Consider the following 22661-nt stretch of genomic DNA (forward strand, 5'->3'; position numbering starts at 1 on the left):
AAGCGAGTCGTGCATAAATACATAAACAGACATCTTTGGAAGTACATAACACCTGGAAATAACAGTTACCTCTAAGAAGGATTATGGGGCTGAGGGAAGGGTTGAGAGGAAAAATTCTCACTCCGGATGCTTTTTTTTTTTCTTTTGGACAGAGTTTCACTCTGTTACCCAGTCTGGAGTGCAATGGTGTGATCTCAGCTCAATGCAACCTCTGTCTCCCAAGTTCAAGCAATTTTCCTGCCTTAACCTCCTGAGTAGCTGGGATTACAGGTACCCGCCACGAAGGCCGGCTAATTTTTTGTATTTTTAGTAGATACAGGGTTTCATTCATCATGTTGGCCAATCTAGTCTCAAACTCCTGACCTCAGGTGGTCTGCTTGCCTTTACCTCCCAAAGTTTTGGAACTGCAGGTTGGAGTTCAAGACCTCCAGATGCTTTTGATGCTTTGAATATTGTACACTGGAAATGCATTATCTGTTAAAATTGTGAAATTGAACAAAGGTGGCTGAGTTTAGCAAATGGAATCAGGAAGCACAGACAACTTGTTAAGAGTGCTTTGTTGGAAAGGGGGTATGTGTTTGAGAAAGAGAAGAATTTTAACATTTTTACATAATTACATACATGGAAAATAATGTTTGTAAGGGATACTGAGGATCCCATTCTGGATAGTATATAGGGCATAGATAGTCCCTGGAATAAGGTGATAGTCTAGTTGCTGAAACTTCTACTGGTGTTAACTTGGTAGAATATTCTGGTGGAGGGTAAACATCTGGGTTGGTGCAAAGATTCAGACTCTTTCAGCATGGGGGTAACAACACTAACAATGAACTGGCTTGCCGCAATGAAGCTTACAGAGAATAATGGATAACTGATGATAGTTATCAAATAGTTAAGAACGAAGTGTGAGGGCCACCAGCCATCTTTAGTAGCTTATAGAGTGTCTCTCCCTCCTGTTATGGTAGAATAGCTGCAGTGAGCAGCAAACTCAGAGCTTTATAGTCAGAGTCGCTAAGCTTCAAAGACAACAGATGTCTCAGCCAAGGCTCTGATTGGGACAACCCGGGACCCCAAAACATGGTATGGACACATCAGGGTGAACACCACAGAAGTCTGTGGCTCTGAAGGCTATCCTGACCCCTCAGAGTATGACAATGTGACTGGGTGTTCCACATAATAGCTGATATTTCCCCCATGTGAGAAAATACTGCAGATGCCTCTCCTCCACAAGGCTGAACAGGTGCTCCCCTTAAGAGTTACACCCACCTTTTCTCCTATCATGTAAAAACAAGGTAATAATCAAACATATGCTTTACACTTAAAGAAAAAAAATTGTGAAAATGTGAGTAAAATAAATCAAATGCAAAATTAAGCATGATTTTACATATATCTTCAAAAGGATGATACATAAACTTGAAGGAGAAGCCAAGGAGAGGAGGCACGCATGATAGGCACTAGTGTTTGCACTCTGGGGTTGGTATCATGGAAAACATTTGGAGCACAAACTAAGCATTATTAACTTCAGCAGAGAGGGGACCATAAAATTAGTGTTCAAATTTAATTTTAACTGTTAAGTTTTGAATGGTTATAAAACTGGTTTAATTTTTTATTACCATAAATATTTACAACCCTCAATCTATCACAGAACACCTACAATCCATTCTTGGAACACACAGTATTCTGGCACACCAGCTGGTAAACTCTGAGACAGACCAACAGCTAGACAGATGTGTGGGCTCAATGTAAATCATTTTTCTTTGCTATGTATGCATATTCAAATGTTGACAGAGCGAGACTCCATCTCAAAAGAAAAAAAAAAAAACAAGATAGACATGAATAGTTGATATATGAACAGTTGATATTAAATGTCACAAATAGTTGATATTCCAAGATTCTTGAGATAGTAGAAGAGGATTTGACCCAAAGCTAGGTGAATGTTGGTCTCAAAGAAGTAGGTACACAGGTTTACATGGTGGTAGGAATCATCCTGTCTGATAACATTTTGGAATAATTTCCTAATCCCTGCTCAGGGTTTTAAGTTGTAAATCATAGACACCAATTTAATAAAAAGAATTTACTGCTGAGAAATTTGGAGAATGAGATTGGAAAGCAGTCCAAAGACAGGGGAGATTTGCAGAAGCCAGGACAAGCCCCCAGTCCTTTGACAGAACTGGTCTAGAGTCCCAGGTGGCCCAGCTTGCAAAGCCTCCATGGCGGCACCAGGGATAGGTGCTTCTTGTTGCTCCTGCAAACCCCTGCCTCTGATGTTTTGTTTGTTTGTTGTTTTTTTGTTTGTTTGTTTTGCTTTTTGTGTTTTTTGTTTTTTTGAGAGGGAGTTTCTCTGTCGCCCAGGCTGGAGTGCAGTGGTATGATCTCAGCTCACGGCAACCTCCGCCTCCCAGTTCAAGCGATTTCCATGCCTCAGCCTCCTGAGTAGCTGAGATTACAGGCACCCGCCATCATGCCTGGCTAATTTTTGTATTTTTAGTAAAGACAGGGTTTCGCCATGTTGGCCATGCTGGTCTTGAACTCCTGATCTCAGGGGATTCACCTGCCTCGGCCTCCCAAATTGCTGGGATTACAGGAGTGAGCCACTGTGCCCAGCCCTCTGGTGCTTTGGAAACTGGAATTTGCTACTACCCCAAGGAATTTTCAATTCACAGTGCAGGGAATGTACATCTGACTGATCATATTCTTTCATTCTGGCTGCAAGGGACATTATCCTCCTTCTATGGTGGGCTCTGCTTTCCTTGAAGACCTATAGAATTCAGAATTCTCTTATCATAGGTAAGGGGTTCCAAATTCTGGGAAACTAAAATATCCACCAAGATGTCTACTGCATGCCGTGGAATACCTTTGTGGGAATCAGTAAAAATGCCCATTGAGATAGATATATCCTTGTGCATTAGCCCTGGGAGTACCTTTAAGAGAATTTAAAAAATTACTCTTTCTCTGGGAGCATCCTTTCCTGAGTCAAGGCGCTCAGTTAGACCAGCAGAATGAAGCTGAATTTTAGTCCCCACTTGCCCCTGAGCTGGGTGTCCTTGTCCAGATATATTCGATGTTCCTGGTGGCTCTACACCTGCCAGAGATAAGGGGATTAACTGTGATCACATGCAAAGAAGGGACAAATTCAGGCGGCGGCACTGATCCCAAGCTCTGTAATCCCTAAGGCCTTTATTTTACAGCCAGCCTTGAAGCCATAAACTATTATTGCTTTACAATCAGTTAGCAGATGTTATCAGAAAAGGCAGATAAACCCTCTTTGATTTCTTTGGTTGTCGTAATTCTCCAAATGCGGATCTGAGTAAGTACAGAAGTCTGGTAGGTATAATAAATGCAATTGATCTTGTTTTCACTCAGGACTTGAAAGGACTTATTTGGATTTTCTCAGTCCTATCTTGAGAGATTCTTCCTCACAAAAAAATTTTCTCAGGCTGGAAAATCCTGAGCTATAAGTCTTGATTTAGTTTAGGAAACAGGACTGGCTTTAGGAAAAGATATTACTGAGAAGTTGAAGATTTGTTTCTGCTTCCTCGGCCTTGTATCTCTCCCCACCTCTTCAAGAGCCTTACAAATCTCTAACCTAAGTCAAGCATAAATTACTCATTTGGCAACATTTCAATTTTTCACAAGCCATAGGAGCCTAAGGCCAAAAAAAATGAATCTCTAATGATTGTATTTAGGTACTTGTAGGCAGTAAAGGAAGGTTCTCTCAGGGCTGATGAAATCACTCTTCTCCCAGGAGAGCCAACCTTCCTACATGCTGGAATTCCCGAGGCTGTCTTCCAGACATTCTTTCGAACAGAGGTGAGCCAGGCTGGGCAGACCTCTGGAGAGCATCCTAGATCAGAGTGGCCGGTTGAAGTCAGCATCCAGCCCCTGTGACTTGTGCGCTGCTGATTTGGGAGTGCCAAGGAGGTGGGAATCCTGGCTGTAGAACTGGGGATAAAAAGGAAGTCTATGCTTACTAATTTCAAGTATTCAATATCCTTTTTTTTTTTTTTTTTGAGACAGAGTCTTACTCTGTCACCCAGGCTGGAATGCAGTGGTGCGATCTTGGTTCACTGCAACCTCCGCTTCTTGGGTTCAAGTGATTCTCCCACCTCAGTCTCCTGAGAAGCTAGGATTACAGGCACTTGCCACCAGGTCCTGACAATTTTTGTATTTTTAGTAGAGATGGGGTTTCACCAAGTTGGCCAGGCTGGTCTCAAACTCCTGACTTTAAGTGATCCGCCTGCCTCAGCCTCCCAAAGTGCTGAGATTACAGGTGTGAGCCACCACGCCTGGCTATTTAGACAGCATTTCTAACGTTTACACAGAAGCCTTTCTCTCAGAGTAGGTGGCGAACTGCTCCTTTTATATAGTTTATCCTCAATGTAAAATATACATAACTAATGTCTTTTCAAATTTAAATAATGGATACTGCCTTTTCTTCCCAGAATGACCTAATGTCTCTGAAGTAATGAGAGCTAACACTTATTCAGTGCTTTCTGCATGTCAGATACTATTCTAAGCATTTTACATAAATTAACTCATAAGAACAGATAAGAATTTTATGTGGTAGAGACTCTTATTGGCCTTTTTATTTTGCAGTAGAGGAAGCTAACGCAAATTAAACAGGCCCAGGTGCGTGGCAGAGTTTCGGTGAGAAGTCACAAAACTCCAGACTGAATTGCTATTGTTGGACTTGCTTCAATAAGGAAAGCTGCTTAGGCTATCCAGGAAGAAAAGATGAAGACTAGAAGTAAGGTCAGGAATTGGATAGCCAATGGATATCAGGTAAACACAGACCAAGAAAACAAAAGTACAGAAATGCAAACAGACCCCGGGAAGGAGGAAGTTCCAAGTTCACTCTCAAGTTGGGCAATGGATAAACCCCTCAGTGTTCCATCAGTTGTGAAGTTGTTTTATGACCCTCTGAATAAAAGGACTGAGCCTATGGGACCATGTGAAAGGTTTTCTACAGGACTGACTCCAGGACACAGAAATGCTTCACAGACTGCAACAGTAAGAGAGAAACAGGGCCATGCTTAGGAGCAGCAATAAGAAAACTGCAGCCACTCAAGAGTTTGGTCACCAAACAGTGAGATAAAGAAAACTGCTGTAATCCCAGCACTTTGGGAGGCTGAGGCAGGCAAATCACCTGAGGTCAAGAGTTTGAGACCAGCATGACCAACATGGTGAAATCCTGTCTCAACTGAAAATACAAAAATTAGCCAGTTGTGATGGCAGGCACCTGCAATCCTAGCTGTTCAGGAAGCAAAGACTGGAGAATCGCTTGAACCCGGGAGGTGGAAGCTGCAGTGAGCTGAGATTATACCACTTGCACTCCAGCCTGTGCGACAGAGGTGAAACACCACCTCAAAAAACAAATAAAATAAAATAAAATAAATGTGTTCTTTTATTGTGGAGATATTAAAGGAAAACCAATTATAGGAGATATATGTTCCTTCCAAAAGAAAATTGGGAGTTAAGAGTAGAACACAACCCAAAAGGTCAGACCTCTCTCAGTCAGTTCTTGTTATTACCTATGGTGTGGCATTTGGGTGACAGTGTTAGAGATGTCAAGCTCAACTTTTAATGAGCATCAGTGACGGCTCCAGCATTTCTAGGCAAGAGGCTTTCAGAGCACAAGTAATCCAGATGGAAGGTGCAGCCAGGCACGGGTCTCAGACTGTCTGCCTAGGAAGTACACTGCTGTAATTAAGTTAGCATGTTTTCATCAGCAGTGGCTTGAAGGATGAGGGAAATTTACTCTCTAAGCTACTCTTTGGTGCTACCACTAACAAGCGCTCTGCAAAAGTAATGTCCTTGATCTCCTAACAACTTCCCCCAAGGCTTCTCAAAGACAGTCAGTCCGTGTGCACCCCTGCACACTGCTCAGAGACAATATGCGCTGGCCACATTGCTCAACCAGCCAGTCCGAACTCTCTGGCTGTGGAAAGCTTGTTCACTTCAATCCTTAATAGGCCTTTTTTTTTTCCTTCCTTTTTTGGGAACACAAACCACATTGTTCAGCAGAAACAAATTTGTGGCCCACAACCAAAGTAGACAAGATATGGCAAATATGCTGAAGTGCCTCTCTGTTTTCATTTGGATCCCACTCCTGTCTGAATCTCAATTTCTAGAGAGAAAAAAGTGCGGGGGGCCTCAGGAGTTGGAAACAAACACACTCACAAAATAATCTTATAGCCTTTCGGCCGGAACCGCCATCTTCCAGTAATTCGCCAAAATGACAAACACAAAGGGAAAGAGGAGAGGCACTCGATACATGTTCTCTAGGCCTTTCAGAAAACATGGAGTTGTTCCTTTGGCCACGTATATGCGAATCTATAAGAAAGGTGATATTGTGGACATCAAGGGAGTGGGTACTGTTCAAAAAGGAATGCCCCACAAATGTTATCATGGCAAAACTGGAAGAGTCTACAATGTTACCCAGCATGCTGTTGGCATTGTTGTAAACAAACAAGTTAAGGGCAAGATTCTTGCCAAGAGAATTAATGTGCGTATTGAGCACATCAAGCACTCTAAGAGCCGAGATAGCTTCCTAAAACGTGTGAAGGAAAATGATCAGAAAAAGAAAGAAGCCAAAGAGAAAGGTACCTGGGTCCAACTGAAGCGCCAGCCTGCTCCACCCAGAGAAGCACACTTTGTGAGAACCAATGGGAAGGAGCCTGAGCTGCTGGAACCTATTCCCTATGAATTTATGAATTCATGGCATAATAGGTGTTAAAAAAAATAAAAGACCTGGACTGTAAAAAAAAAAAAAAAAAAAAAAATAATCTTATAACCACAAATTGGTATCTGCATCTAAAACTTTGATGGATGTTCAATTTTCCTTCACAAATGGTATAACAACTTACATTGTACTGAGCAGGTATTTGAGTGTCTATATTCTAGCCTATCCTGTTTCTGTTTTTGTTGCTGTTTTCTAGAGACAGGGTCTCACTCTGTTGCCCAGGCTGGAGTGCAGTGGTGAGACCTTGGCTCATTGCAGCCTCAACCTCTTGGGCTCAAGCAATCCCCCAACCTCAGTCTCCCAAGTAGCTGGGACTACAGGTACACCAACATGCTTGGCTGATTTTTGTTTTTGTTTTTGTAAAGACAGGACACTCGCAATGTTACCTAAGCTGGTCTTGAGTTTCTAGCCTCAAGCGGTCTTCCTACCTTGGCTATCCAAAGCATTGGATTACAGGTGAGACCCACCATGCCCAGTCCTATTTTTAATATTATTTATTTATTTATTTTTAGATGGAGTGTCACTGTGTTGTCCAGGCTGGAGTGCAGTGGTGCAATCTTGGCTCACTGAGAACTCTGCATCCCAGGTTCAAGTGATTCTCCTGCCTCAGGCTTCTGAGTAGCTGGGATTACAAGTGCTCACCACCACGTCCTGGTAATTTTTGTATTTTTAGTAGAGACAGGGTTTCACAATGTTGGTCAGGCTGATCTCGGACTAGTCCTGTTTTTTAAATAAAACTTTTATATTTTGTTAATCAGAAAGGTAAAAAATGACATGTAACTATTTTGACTTACTTTAGTTATGAGGGAAGTCAAACATTTTATCTGTTTATATATTATGTCCATTAAATATGGACATACTGGGTTTAAACATTAAATTTGCTGTTTTCTCTTCTCTTTCTACCATAAAGTTCCATATCTTTTGAAAATAGGTCTTTAAAAGAAATATTGTCAGCAGCAAAAATATAACAGAGTATTCTCTATGTGAATTTCAAGGGAAGAAGCTCCTTGGAAGATAATTTAATAAAGGAGGAAAAATGTGAAAAATAATTTTGATTTTATCAGATAGCTAGGAGGCAAGGACATTTTAAACAGAGGAAACAACATGAAAAATGGCATGAGATTGTGAAAGTATGGGTCCACCTTGAATGGGCAAAAGTGCATAGTGGAAAGTAACAAAACCCAAAGCATAGCAAGAAATTAGATTGTGCAAACTCTTAAAGGTTACACCAAAGAAATTTGTTCTGTAGAAAATCATGGGTCATGCTTTTAGCCACTGGATGGACATTTGGAAATAACACTGGACTGATGGAGAAACTAAACATGGACCAGTTGAGAAATGAAGAAGTCCTTCACAGAGGGGGACTATGGAAATGCTGAGCAGGGAAAATATTAATAGACCTTTTTCCAAGATAGAATTGATAGAATGTGGGAACCCGTTAGTTCTAGAAATGGGGACAAGGAAGGAATCACTGATGTTTCCCTGTTTCTTTGCTTTATTGACTAGGTGAATGGAAACACCTTTAATTAAAATGGGCACTATGGCCCAGTGCAGTGGCTCACACCTATAATCCCAGCACTTTGGGAGGCCGAGGCGAGTGGATCACTTGAGGCCGGGAGTTCGAGACTAGCCTGGCCAATATGATGAAATCCTATCTCAAATAAAAATACAAAAATTAACTGGGCATGGTGGTGAGCATCTGTAATCCCAGCTACTTGAGAGGCTGAGGCACCAGAGTCGCTTGAACCCAGGAAGTGGAGGTTGCAGTCAGCTGAAATCGTGCCATTGCATTCCAGCCTAGGTGACAAGAGCAAAACCCCTTCTCAAAATAAAAATAAAAATAAAATAGGCACTACAAAGAAAGATAACATTCTTTTGTGGGCATAACAGGCATGTGGGGTGAAAATAGGTGCAAACTAAGTCCAATTTTAACCTTTAGATGCCTATAAGAGGTCAAGGAGAAGATTCAGCTTTGTTTCATGTATTCATTCATTCAACAAACATTCTTTCATTATTGAATGCTATTTATCTAGGCCCTATTTTCGATTTGGGGGGACCATAGTAGGAAAGACAAAGTGCTGGCTTTTATAAAAGTTACATTCTACTGAAAGTAGCTGGAATATTAATTTCAGGACAAATTTATGATACACAGGAATGATCTCTCACGCCTTGGGTAGAGTGAAGTACATAGAAGCCCTTTGTCCTTCGTACAGTTAATATGTATAGCACGTATATGTCCCTCGTGACTCAGCACAATTTTTTTTCATGCTAAAGAGTTACAGCTTTTTTAAATTGCGTATTGTTGTTTATGTCTATCATCTATTTGAACCCGAGATCTTGCTTGGCAATAGAATCTTCATTTATGACAAAGTTCACATGGAAAACTAGCAAATACATTGAAATGAATTGCTTGATGACACATTTTTCAGATAAATCAGTAAACTGTTTTTGTTTTTTTTTTCTTCTGAGCCTCACTTGTCTTAATTGTTCATTAAGAGGCTTGCAAAATGATCTCAAATGCCACCTCTCTGGGCTCGGTCAAGTCTGTCCCATGTGGTTTCCTTGCCCTATTACTTCCCTTGCCCTATTACTTGCCCTATTACACTCTCTCCTCAATACTACGCACAGCTACAAATATGCTTAAGACTTTCCTTTCATATAAACAAATCAACAAAAGAACCACCTTCCTACTGCACATGCTTCTCAAGCTATCACCGTGTGCTCTCATTCATGGCCACAGGTCTCGAAAGGACAGCCCACTCACTATTTCTACTAGCAGTCTCCCACTCACTCCCTGACTCTCCTCCAGACAGCTCCAGTCTCCACGACTGACCTGAAGGCGAGGACATTTCACATAGCTTCTTGGCTAGGTGAAGGGAAGAAGCCATTTCTTAAAATAAAAACTTCATCGTTCTTGCTTTGCTTAGTTGGTGGTAGTCACTGGTTTTATTCCAAATGCTGCTTTTTCAAGTCCATCCAGCTCCCTCTTAGTATCTCAGGATTATTTGTCCTTCCACAGATGACCCTTCTTAAGAACAGAGAATAGCAGAGGAATCTTGCTGTCTTCAAAGAACCACAAAGAGAAGGGTGGCACCCGTTGGTTAAAAAAATAATAAACAAATAACAAAAGCCAATTCCAGTGAAATGGTGGCACAAGGCCCTGTGTGGCTTCAGACATCATTTCCTCCTCCTGTCTTCCCAGGGTTTCTTGGTATTTTAGGGACACCTGCTGACGGTGTCAGCTGCCAGAATATTGCTGGCACCACATGGTACAAAACAACAAAAAAGCAAAGACAGGGCACTGTTGGCTGGGCTGCCCGGCAGACTGCCACTGTGAATACACAAAGAGCAGCCACACCATCCACATCCTGCTGCGTCCCCAAAACATCTCACTCATCTGCCACACAGCCCTGTGTCTTCACCCTTTGTCTCTGTTAAAGGAAAATACAGCCTAGTGCTGGATGTGAAAGATTCACTGGGTCACTCAGAGTGACCTGGGCAGAAGCAGACACCCTCACAAGGCAGGGGTGAGCATTCCAAAGAAAAATTACTGAAGTTAAATCAAACCCTGAATCTGTCTGGAACTTGGGCTCTGTTCTATTTGGCTCTATTGTTGTGACAGTTGGCTTTGTAGTGTTTGTCAAATCCATTCCTGAAATCACCTATCTTACCCATCACAATATCTTTCAACTAAATTGTCTCTAAATCCTGTTGTCTCATTACCAAGTTTAATCTACTTTGAAAATTAGACTTTGAGGCAAACAGGGATGAAATGATTAAGCTATCGGCTTCAGGTATAAAATTTCACTATGGGAAATGTATTCACTGCCTGCTGCAGGATCTGTCAAAGCAGATATTCAATTACTGATGGCTTGCAAGATTTTTCCTGTCTTACAGGATGCCGTGGAACAGGACAAAAAGAAAGACACAGAAATGGGGGCTTAAAGGCAAAGAAATATACACTACAAACCTTTAAAAAGGGATGATGTTGTTTATTTTACAATTTTTATCAGGATGGATTTAACACAAATTGAAATCTATAAAAATAGCCAGTCCATATAATGTCTGGTAACCCAGGAATGCACACCTTTCTAATGTGCTAATATAAGAAAGATTAAAACAGTTAAAGTATAATATGATGTTACATTTGTTTAAGCTACGTTTTCCCTTCTTACTTCACATAGGATGTTATCAAAGTAGATGGCATGAAGAAAGGGAAAAAGAAAAAAACTGCCCAAATGAAAACCTGCAGACCTTGGGTGGGATCTGGTAACGTATGTCTTGCAGTAGTCTGGGACCTGGAAACATACCAACCTCTGGCTAAGTCAAGAATTATTCTTGGGGCTGGGCAAGGTGCCTCACGCCTGTAATCCCAGCACTTTGGGAGGCTGAGGCAGGCAGATCACCTGAGGTCAGGAGTTCCGGACCAGCCTGGCCAACATGGGGAAATCCCGTTTCTACCAAAAATACAAAAATTAGCCAGGCATGATGGCACATGCCTGTAATTCCAGTTACTCGGGAGGCTGAAGCACTTGAACCTGGGAGGTGAAGGTTGCAGTGAGCTGAGATCGCACCACTGCACTCCAGCCTGGGAGACTAAGCAAGACTCCATCTCAAAGGAAAAAAAAGAGTTATTCTTGGATAATTACTACGTAAATGATAATGAAATCAACAATGGCTTAAATCCCTGGCAAAAAGTCTTCGGTAAGAGATTAAAAACCAACAACCAACTTTCTTGATTAAAACGCAGCCCAGGAAATTAAGGTGATGAAGCAGAAAGTGCACACTGTCACAGATGCCATGGAACTCCAATTCCTTACACTTTTTGCCATAGGCAGTATGTCCAGGAAGGCTGCTCCCAACAGGCTCCTTATAGTGGAAGTTATAAGTGACAGTCTCTATTTTTATTTTCATTTTTTTTTTTTACTGTTTCCTCATCCAGAGAATTAGGGTATTAGGCAGGTTGGATCTAAGACATCTTAGCTCCAAGTTCTAAGATTTTAGTATAATCATTGAGACAATCTAGAGGGATAAACATGTTGGCCACCTCTAGACCAGTTAGCTTGCAGATGTGTAGCATTCACTACATTTCCAAGTTTCAATTCGTTGCCAATATTTAAAAATTAAATTAAAAATTAAAATATTCTGTAGAAAACTACAGATGTATAACTGCTCTTGAAAGTAAGACTGGCTAAATCGTTTATGAAATCCAGTGCAAAATGAAAAGCCCAGGTACCTCTCGTTCAAAAATTATTAAGAATTTCGGCGGAGTGCTGTGGCTCATGCCTGTAATCCCAGCACTTTGGGAGGCCAAGGTGGGAGGATTGCTTGAGCCCAGGATTTCAAGACCAGCCTGGGGAAGATGGCAAAACCACATCTTTACAAACAATTAAACAATTAGCTGGGCATGGTGGCTCACACCTGTAGTCCCAGCTACTTGGAGGCTGAGGCTCCTAGGAGGATCCCTTGAGAACAGGAAGTTGAGGCAGCAGAGGGCTATGAGAGTCCCACTGCGCTCCAGGCTAAGCCACAAAGTGAGATCTGTCTCCAGAAAAATTAAAAACAATAAAAATAAAAAAGAATTTCAAGATGGAGACACTAGACTGTTAAACCAAGTGTGGGCCCTTCTAAGCGCTGGCCCTAGGGCACTGCAGGGGTCGCACACCCTCGAAGCCAGCCCTGCTGAATATTCAGAGGAGCTGGCACCTCAGCCCATTTTCCTCACAAAAACCAATGGGAACTGGGTGGTGGCTCCCCCTTTAAAACAGAGCCTGTCTTCTCGGGGTCATCATGACCTCTGTCACTCCCTTTTCTGTCCTCACTGAGGCCAAGCAATAGTCAACATTCACCATTGCACTTGCTCAGTGGATTTTTCACTGCAGCTTCACTGAGCTCATTTACACAACCTGCCTGGCCCCTGTAGATGTGAGAGCTGTGCCATCTGGTCCAAAGATTAAGCACTGCCCCCATACCAAGGCATGCTTACTGATCACTTGTTGGGCTGATGACCCAAGGCTTGATCCATAGCCCATGACCATGGGAGCCACCCATACACAGGTTGGACAACTCCTTTTGTTCCAAGACAACGTATTCAAGGGTGAGTGTATGACAAGAAGCAGCTCAGTAGGGATCACAGGGCCCTCCCTCCTCCAGGACCTCAACATGCCTTTCTTGCTCCAGAGGGGTTAGTTACATGGAATAATGTAGACTAGGAGATAGATGAAGCCTCTTTTATTCTAGTATTCAAAGAAATCTACCATTTTATGAAAACCTGGAAGATTTTGTTCTGAAATGAAAACTGAGATTTAAAAAAATTGGCAAACACAGATGCTAGTTTAAAAATCATTCCTTGTTTGCAAATCAACACCCATACAAAATGTTGAACATCAGTCATTCCCTTCAACCCCATCTGATACATATCAATGAATCTTTCCCCTGAGAGAAAGTAATGCACACGGGCACTCAGAGGACAAATGTGAAGGGCCCAGCTCTTCCGGGTTATAATACACTCCAAAATGATGTGCTTTGTTCCCTAGAGCCTCAAAACTCACCAAAAGCTAAAAGTGTATTTGGGACCCCACTATGTCTAATGCAAATTTGCCTTTTAAGGGTACATACAAGCTGAAGAAATGTCTTTCTGCTAGCAGTTCCTTTTCCTGTTTGTTTGACATGATGTGGTTCCTGGCGCTGTAGAGTATTTCAATTTTTGGGACCATTTCCAGGTCACATCTTATTTCTATTCAAGATTTGTTCTATACAAAACCTGAAAAGGCTCAATGGTCAGGGTTTTGGTTGACTTGTTTTGCCAGATTTCTCCCACTTGGTCAACATTTTTACCTCATTTCTTAGCTGAAGCCTCTGCCAGTGCTTTTATATTCATCGAACTAAAAAACCCACATGGCACACATTTGGTAGGAACTTTATCCGTGAGTAATTAAAAACATAATAGATTTATCCCTTAAGTGAGCAATATGGTGAAATGTATTGCTTTTTAATGCTTTTAATAACTTTCTCTTTCACTAGTCTTGCTCTTAAGCCAAGATAATGATGAATATTTCACATTTGGTCACAATAGGTCTTTTTCAAAAAGTGCTTAACTTCCTAGAGTCTTGCTGCAGTTCAAAAAATGTGAAATAATTTAGTTAATTAATAATTTAATAAAATAATTTTAGCACATCTTCACTTGTGCACTTGTTTTTATTCTGTTCTATTGATATTTATGCATACTCTTATAGGCACATAAATTGCACGTTTTCCTATATGTATGTCTTTATTTTGTTAACTTGTTTGGAATGTTCTTAACAAAGGAGACAGCAAATGCACTCTTTTTCTTTGAAGCTTTATTTCTGCTCCACCCATGCAACTACAGGACTGTGTCCTGTGGTTACTCAATAAATATTAGGGATACAGAGATAATTTGATGATTGTAATAAGCCACTCAACCTGAAACTTTCTTCTACTTCCTCTTTTTCTTTCTCAACCTTATACGTTTGACTTCTTACCCATTTATTTAACAATGTCAGGTCCAAGAATTCTCTGTATGATTGCTTTCTAAAACAATGGCTGCATTTTCTACTTGTGGCTCTCATTCCTCGCCAGGACGGGTAGGGGACTCTGGCTTCAGGTTTTCATGGCAGCCACCCTCAGACCTCTACGATAATAGCTCACATTTGTTTAGTGTTTATTAAGTGTCATCTGCTCTGCTAAGAACATCACATAGATTGTTTTAATTCTCACAAAACTTTATGAAGTAGGTACAAATATTACCATAGTTCTTTGAGGCTCTGACACATCTTTTTTTTCATATCTCTGAAATAAGAATGTGCTTTAAGATTGGCAGTATTTTTTAAAGCTCTTACTTGTACATATAAGGATGGTGTATATATCTTACAATCCATAGAATCTTAGTTTGATGAAATATAGCGTCCTTATTCAACTGACAAGGATACACAGCTCAGAGAAGTTAACCTAAGGTTATGAGGCTGTACAGTCATTCCAGAGCCCAGTCTCTTGACCACTACCCTGCAATGTTTGCCACTTTTCTCCATGATTATATTTTCATAAAAATATTCAAATTTATTATTTTAAAAACCAATGATTATTTTCATTTTGTGATTTAAAAGTTGACCTCTATTCATTATAAAAATTTTAAAAATAGAAAATTTAAGAAAGAATTATAAATCACCTCGAATTCTACTAAGATTCCTATTGCTAACATTTTAGTGTATTTTCTTCCTGGCTTTTGTTCTCCTACCCACAAAGACGTACTTTATAACATTTGCAGCATACTAATATAGCATTTGTAGTGAGGTGGCTATGCATCCCTCTCTTTTCACTTAACATTGAATGATGACCATTTCCCCTTGTTATTATATGAACATTGAATCATGACCATTTTCCCTTGTTATTATATGTTCTGTGAGAACATGACTTTGAATGGTCATCTACCTCCTCTTGTGGAGTTGTACTATAATTTAATACTTAGATTGTTTCCAACTTTTCACCTTAAGTACGTGTAATAGGTAGCCTGATTATTACCTTAGCGTTCCAAGAACTGTTTATACTTTTAAGTTATCAGGCCTTTTTCAGTTTATCAAGAAATTAAGAGTGTATACCTTCCATATGGAGGAAGGACTGTGAGCTTTAAGTGTTTGGAAAATCCAGGGTTCAGATGAAAAACATTGATCTAAAAAGAACAACAGCTTCTTGTGGAGCTGCTACTGGCATTGTTCGGCCTCCTTGGGAGGGGATTTTACTCTCATGGGAAGAGGCCCAGTCTGTCAGCGTGTTTGAGGCTGAGTCACCATAGCGACAGTCTATGCTGTCTACCAGTTCCAGCCATACCACTGAGGTACAGGCTACACACAGGAGGCTGCTTTCCCAGTGCTGGGAGACAGTGTGGGATACATGGAAAGAGTGAATGTGGAAATCAAGGCCTAGGCAATCTGAAGTGAACATTTTTAGGGCTCTTGATCTTCTGAGTCTCATTTTCTTTTTAACCTCTTCTCAGTACTGACAACAGGGAGGTGAAATGAACAAGTAACCATTGTAGCAGAACTCAGTCTTTAAAAAAGGCTACAGTGGCTTGAAGAAAAAGAAGTTTAAGAGAGTCCATGGGAAGACTGCACATTCTTGACAACCCATCCACCTATCCTCAGAAAAACATTCTGTACCTATTCCACCTTCAGAAAATAACTACTGTCAATTGTGGCTTTTATTTCCTGAGTACACTCATGTTTCCTAATATAATTAAAATGCATCTTGAAAATTAATGTCCCTTGAAGACTAAGGAGCATTATTTTCTCAGTATCACCAATTAAACGTCTTTAAAAACGTCTTTCCATTTTCAGTTGAACAATTCAGAACTCTCTAAGTGACCATAACTTTCGCTAAGTGAAGCAAAAACACATCATTCTTGTTAGGTCCTTATTAATACTTGCTTCATGTCAACTATATGTGACATTGTGCTAGGTGCTGTAGAAACCAGGCTTTTAGCTTTCCCAGAGGCTACAGATTGAGGTAAATTTTGAAGGGATTGTAGGAATCAGGGAGATGAAAGAAGAGTGAACAGGGTTGCTTACCGATGCAGGGCGAGAGTTGGCTAGATAACATCTATTTGCATAACCAATACTTAATAAAGAGTTCACATTTCGGAATCTATGTTATAGAATCTGGCCTAATTCTTATTCATCAGTACAAAATAATGAGTATTTGTTTTTGAGACAAATGGTGCCATTTTCCAGGTGGCCCTTGCCCATAGTAAAGTGCAATCCCTGTGCACAAAGTGTTCTGATACATTCTGATATTGTTAGGCTTTGTGTCCCCATCCAAATCTCATATTGAATCGTAATCCCCAGGTGTTGAGGGAGAGACCTGGTGGGAGGTGATTGGATCATAGGGGTGGTTTCCCCCATGCTGTTGTTGTAATAGTGAGTTCTCACAACATCTAATGGTTTTACAAGCGTCTGGCATTTTCCCTGCTTGCACGTCTCTCTTGCCTGCCACTATATAAGACGTGCCTGCTTCCTCTTCCACCATGACTGTAAGTTCCCTGAGGCCTCTCCAGCTACGCTGAACTGTGAGTCAATTAAACTTCTTTTCTTTATAAGTTACCCAGTCTTGGGTATGTGTTTATAGCAGTATGAAAAGGGTCTAATACAGTAAATTTGTACCTTAGAGAGTAGAGTACTGCTATAAAGATACCCAAAAATGTAGAAGCAATTTTGGAACTGGGTAGTAGGCAGAGGTTGGAACAGTTTGAAGGTCTCAGAAGAAGATAAAAAGATGTGGGGAAGTGTAGAGCTTCCTTGAGGCTTGTTGAATGGCTTTGACCAAAATGCTGATAATGATGTGGACAACAAAGTCCAGGCTGAGGTTGTCTCAGATGGAGATGAGGAACTCCTTGGAAAATGAAACAAAGGCATTCTTGGTATGCTTAGCAAAGAGACTGGTGGCATTTTGCCCCTGTCCTAGAGATGGTCTGAAATTGGAATTTATATTTACAAAGTAACAGAGCATAAAGGTTTAGAAAATTTGCAGCATGACCATATAATAGCAAAGAAAAAAAACCATTTTTGAGGAGGATTTAAGCTAGTTGCAGAAAGTCTCATAAATAATGAGAAGCTAAAAGTTAATCACGAAGACAATGGAGAAAATGTCTCCAGGGCATATTAGAGACCTTCACAGCAGCCTCCCCCATCAGAGACCCAAGGCCTAGGAGGGAAAAATTGTTTTGTGGGCCAGGTCAAGGGCCCCTCTGCTGCTCTGTGCAGCCTTGAGACTTGGTGCCCTATATCACAGCAGTGGCTAAAAGGAGCCAACATACAGCTCAGGCCATTGCTTTAGAAGGTCCTATCCCTGAGCCTTGGTGGCTTTCATGTGGTGTTGGGCCTGCGCATGCACAGAAGTCAAGAATTCAGGTTTGGGAACTTTTGCTTAGGTTTCAGAGGAGGTATGAAAAGTGCCTGGATGTCCAGGCAGAAGTCTGTTTTAGGGGTAAAGCCCTTGTGGAGAACCTCTGCTAGGGTGGTCCAAAGGGGAAATGTGGGGTTGGAGCTCCCACACAGAGTCCCCACTGGGACACTGTCTAGTGGAGCTGTGAGTAAAGGGCCACCAGACCCGAGAATGGTAGATCCACTGACAGTTTGCACTATGTGTCTGGAAAAGCCACAGACACTCAAGGCCAGCCTGTGAAAGCAGTGGGGGCAGGGGAATTGTATCCTGCAAAGCCACAGGGGTGGAGCTGCCCAAGGCTGTGGGAGCCCACCTGTCACATCAGTGTGACCTGGATGTGAGACATGGAGTCAAAGGAGATAAATTTGAAGCTTTAAGGTTTGACTGCCTTGCTGGATTTTAGACTTGCACAGGGCCTGTAACCTCTTCATTTTGGCCAATTTCTCCCATTTGTAATGGAAGCATTTATCCAATGCCAGTGCCCCCATTGTATGTTGGAAGTAACTTACTTGCTTTTGATTTTACATGCTCCTAGACAGAAGGGATTTGCCTTATCTCAGGTGAAACTAGGGACTTGGACTTTTGACTTACTGCTGAAATTAATTAAGACTTTGGGGGACTGTTTGGAAGGCATGATAGGTTTTGAAATGTGAGGACATGAGATTTGGGAAGGGCCAGGTTTGGAATCATATGGTTAGTTTTGTTTCCCCACCTAAATTTCCTTTTGAATTGTAATCCCAAGGTGTACAGGGAGAGACCTGGTGGGAGGTGATTGGATCATGGGAGCAGTTTCTCCCATGCTGTTCTTGTGATAGTGAGTGAGTTCTCATAAGATCTGATGGTTTTATAAGGGACTCTTCCCTCTTCACTACACAGACATTCTCTCTCTTGTCTGCTGCCATTTAAGGTGTGCTTGCTTCCCCTTCTGCCATCATTGTAAGTTTCCTGAGGCCTCCCCAGCCATAAAGAACTGTGAGTCAATTTAACCTCTTTCCTTTATAAATTACCTAGTCTTGAGTATGTCTTTAAAGTAGTGTGAAAACAAACCTATACACATTCTAATAAAGGGAGAGAGATATCTCCAGAATCAACATAAACCAAAGTGCCATTTGAGGAGGGCCAGTAGAGACACTCAGCATTCAAAGGAGAAAAATACTTTGTGTGTCCTCAGAGAAGATCATGAAAGTTGATTAGGAATTTAGAAACTGGGCAAAAGGAACATGCTGAGGAAAGTGGAAATTATCAAGGTGAATTTGGGAAACCTTCCAGATTTTGTGCTGACTGCTGAACCATATGGAGCGTTTTCTGATATGTAAACTGGACCAATTTTATCCTTAATATTTCACTTCCAATAAATATACTATTTATATTTGAGAATATCTCTAAATTTCCTATAAAATTTGATGCAGTTTATCTATAGGACCATAGGACCAAATATAAAGAGTTTTAGCCTAAATAATTTTCTTTTCATCCTGCCTGTTAGCTTAAATAGGATTTAAAGTCATGATCATTATTTTTTTTTTTTTTCTCAAGTTGCAAATGCTTTCTGAGACAGTTGATAGACTGGCCAAAGATAAAGAAAATGTTTTGGAACCCTTTTGTTTTAATATTTTAATATCAAGTTTACCAATGACTTAAAAATCTGCTTTTCTCTGCATTTTAAAATATATATATATATTTTAAAATGTATACATAAAATATGTGTGTATGTATATGTGTGTGTGTGTATATATATATATATGTACACACTGTCCCATTTGTGCTACTGGGATACTTAACAACACACTGGCCCCTATTTATTATTGTGCAATCACATTTTCTTCACTCATTAGATGATAATATTTTTGTAGGTTCAAGACACTCACAGCTGTTTTACCATTCACTGGAGAGTTTAACAATTAGCAGCTGACCCTCGGGGAAGGTTTTGTTTGACTGTGCCCAGGAGACTAGCTGTTTGCACACAACAGTTGCTCCCTTTAAAAAATTTCCTGGTGAGAATTTTGGCTTATTTTTCAACTTGAAATCCTTGCCTGCAAAGATGCTATGAACACAGCATGTAATACTACAAAACACATTTGTATGTCTTGTAAAGTTTGTGTAAGCACTATAATATTACAGTTTTACTTTTGTTATTGTTATTTTTTCCTCCACTCATCCTAGGTTCATTGGTTGGGGCCCTATAAATTAGACTGACAAGAGACAGATTAAAGAGAAAAACAGAAGTTTATTTACACGTCCATCTGTACACTGTGTATGGGAGTATTTAGTTGATGAGTAACTCAAAGGAGTGTTTAGAATTTGAGCTTGTATAGTTTAATAAAAGACCAATACATTTTTTAGACAAGTGACAAGACAAAGAAAAAGGACTTTGAGTTTATAGGGCAACAAATTGTGGGAAGGTTAATGTATGGGGAACTAATGAAAGATAAGGGCTGGTTAGTAAAATCTGTTTTGTAGATTCCTCTAGTGCCACCTCTGTGCTGATAAGGGTCTAGGGACATCTCTGGTGATTAACTTCTGTCATTCAGACAGAGAGGAGAGTAAGAACACCTTTACCAATTTACGTCCTGCTTTTATACAAATAGGAAGAGGGAAGAGAGGTTTTTTTGTAGCTCAATTGCCCTCAGCTCAAAATAATTCTTATGTCAAAGTGGCATATTTTGGGATGGCCTATTGTCTTAACTTTCATTATTGATTTTTATTTTCTTAAGCTGATCTCTAATTGTTACTTAATTGTGGATGCACAGTAAACATTGTGTAAGTTTTTTGGTGTGTGATAGGAGAAAAATTTTCAAGTTCTCTGTCTTGATTAAAAGATGAAACATTTTCTGAGTCAGAAAATTTAACTGAATTGTTTTCTATACAGCTTATTCTAACACTTGTTGCTAACTGCAGTGATCTAATCTTGCCTATTTAGAGAAATTAGATTTTCTATAAATAAGTTTATTAATTCTAGGAGTACAAACAAGTCATCTGAAAAGAAGTATTAGTTTTCAAGCACCGGCACCCTCTGAAGATTAATAGAAATACAGCTTTGCTTTGACAAAGGAAGCAAACAAACAAAAATATGATCCTTCTACCTAAGCAACCATTCAAATAATATGAAGCAATTGCTATAGGTATGGTGGCATGTAGCATAAGGAGGGTACATGGAACATAATATCTGTGCTCTCAAGGAGTTTACTATTTTATAATTATAATGTAATATAAACAGATACCAGAAGAAATCATTCAAAGAAGTTCAAATCAGTATTTATTTAGTGAGCTTTGCATGTGCCCACCATTGAACAATAGGACAGTGATTTTGAAATATATAATTTTGAAAGTGATGAACACATAAAATAATTCTGACAAAATGCAATTTTAATAAAATAATTCAAATAATAAAAATGACAGACTCGAAGTATAAATTATATGCCATAGGAGAATTAAATAGTTGATTATCTATTGTCAGCCCATTAGTGAAAAAGAACAAGGCAGGACTGTGTAATGAGAAAGAAGGAATTATAAGAATGCTAACACATGAGTTTTGCTCCAAGGTGTATTTTCTTAATAAAAGCTACGCAGACAATAACCAAAGAATACGATTATCTATTAATAAGAGGGCTAAGCCTTTTAATGTGTCCACAATTAAATTTTTCCCTTAAATTCTATCAGCCTGCAGAATAACTTATTTCTTTGGTTTAGTGGAGAATATTATAATTACTTGAAAATGTTACCTATTCTGGCTACAGTTCCAATATTTAGGCGATTCAAGCCCTAAGATAACCCACAGCAGACAGGACTTGCTGACACACATAACATATTTCAAAGATGCCCATGCTCCAGGGCATTTTTGTTTTGATTGATTTTGTTTTTAGCTAGATATGAACAAGATATAAATATATAGTTTGAGTTTGGCGATTTGGTTCAGTTCTTAATAGTAACTTATTATATAATAAATATACATGTGTTCGTGTGTGTTTCATATACTACTAAGTTTGATATCCACTTTGTTCTAAACCCCAGTTCTATTTTCCCATTTTTTCTCCCCAGAGACAATCACTATTTTGAATTTTGCAACTTTTTTTTTAAGTTGTTACTCTATTTTGTTCCACTGATTCTTTTACATATACCTTTATCACAGGCATGTTTTATGCCCTTATCATGTATTTTTACAATTTTCCATATTAATGCAATTATGCTGTCCACATCATTTTGTAGTGATTCCCCTGGTGCAGGATTTCTTTAGGATACATACACAGAAGTGGGATTATACAGATATAGGACATGTGCATTGTCATCCAAATTAGGGTTTGCCTGGTTCTGGAGTGATTCTGCCAATGCGAACTCTTACCAGCGTTTTGCGAGACCTCTTATTTTTCACTTCTTCTTCAATATTTGAAGCCTCTTCTATTTTATCCAATTGAATAAATGTGAAACTACCTCATTGCACTAATTTCTGTTTTCCTGATTACTGGTGAGATTAAAGACATTTTCATATATTTACCAGCTATTCAGTTTTATTTGTAACTTTTGCTTTCTCATACCTTTGCTTATTTTTCTATTGTGTTGTTCTTTTTCTTTTTTTTAAAAACTGATTTGCCAGAGTTCATATTTTTTTCTATTCCTTTACTTATTTAGTTCCTTCTGTTTATTTGAATTTACTAGTTATTTTTATCTTGCATTTTAAAATTAACAATTTTACTTATTTAGAGTTTTAAAAAACTTGCAGTTAATTTTATGATTTTCCTCATATCAAATTGTTTTATTTCACAACTTTTTGATATAATATTTTTATTATGTATTTGTTCTAAGATTTCATAACATGATTTGTAATATTTAACAATCACATGTTAATCAGGAGTATGTGTGTATATATGGATGTATGTATACTTTACTTTCCAGTGTATTTTTAACTATGTTTATATTAATGAATTTGAATAAGTTATAATAGTTGAATTTCTATCATTAGGGATTATCTTTATGT

General features: G+C 39.5%; 2 protein-coding genes across 2 annotated transcripts in view; one reads left to right on the forward strand and one right to left on the reverse strand.

The window, feature by feature from the left end:
- CCDC192 (coiled-coil domain containing 192) overlaps window positions 1-22661 on the reverse strand; it is a 203401-nt gene that overhangs the window by 76895 nt on the left and 103845 nt on the right. The window lies entirely within an intron of this gene.
- LOC108284308 (60S ribosomal protein L21-like) lies at window positions 6195-6736 on the forward strand. Its single transcript, XM_037728669.1, has one exon. It carries the CDS (start codon window positions 6233-6235, stop codon window positions 6731-6733), a length of 501 nt encoding a protein of 166 aa, XP_037584597.1. The 5' UTR covers window positions 6195-6232; the 3' UTR covers window positions 6734-6736.

The sequence above is a fragment of the Cebus imitator genome, unplaced genomic scaffold, assembly GCF_001604975.1.
Source record: "Cebus imitator isolate Cc_AM_T3 unplaced genomic scaffold, Cebus_imitator-1.0 Scaffold275, whole genome shotgun sequence".
In the NCBI taxonomy this organism is placed as follows: Eukaryota; Metazoa; Chordata; class Mammalia; order Primates; family Cebidae; genus Cebus; species Cebus imitator.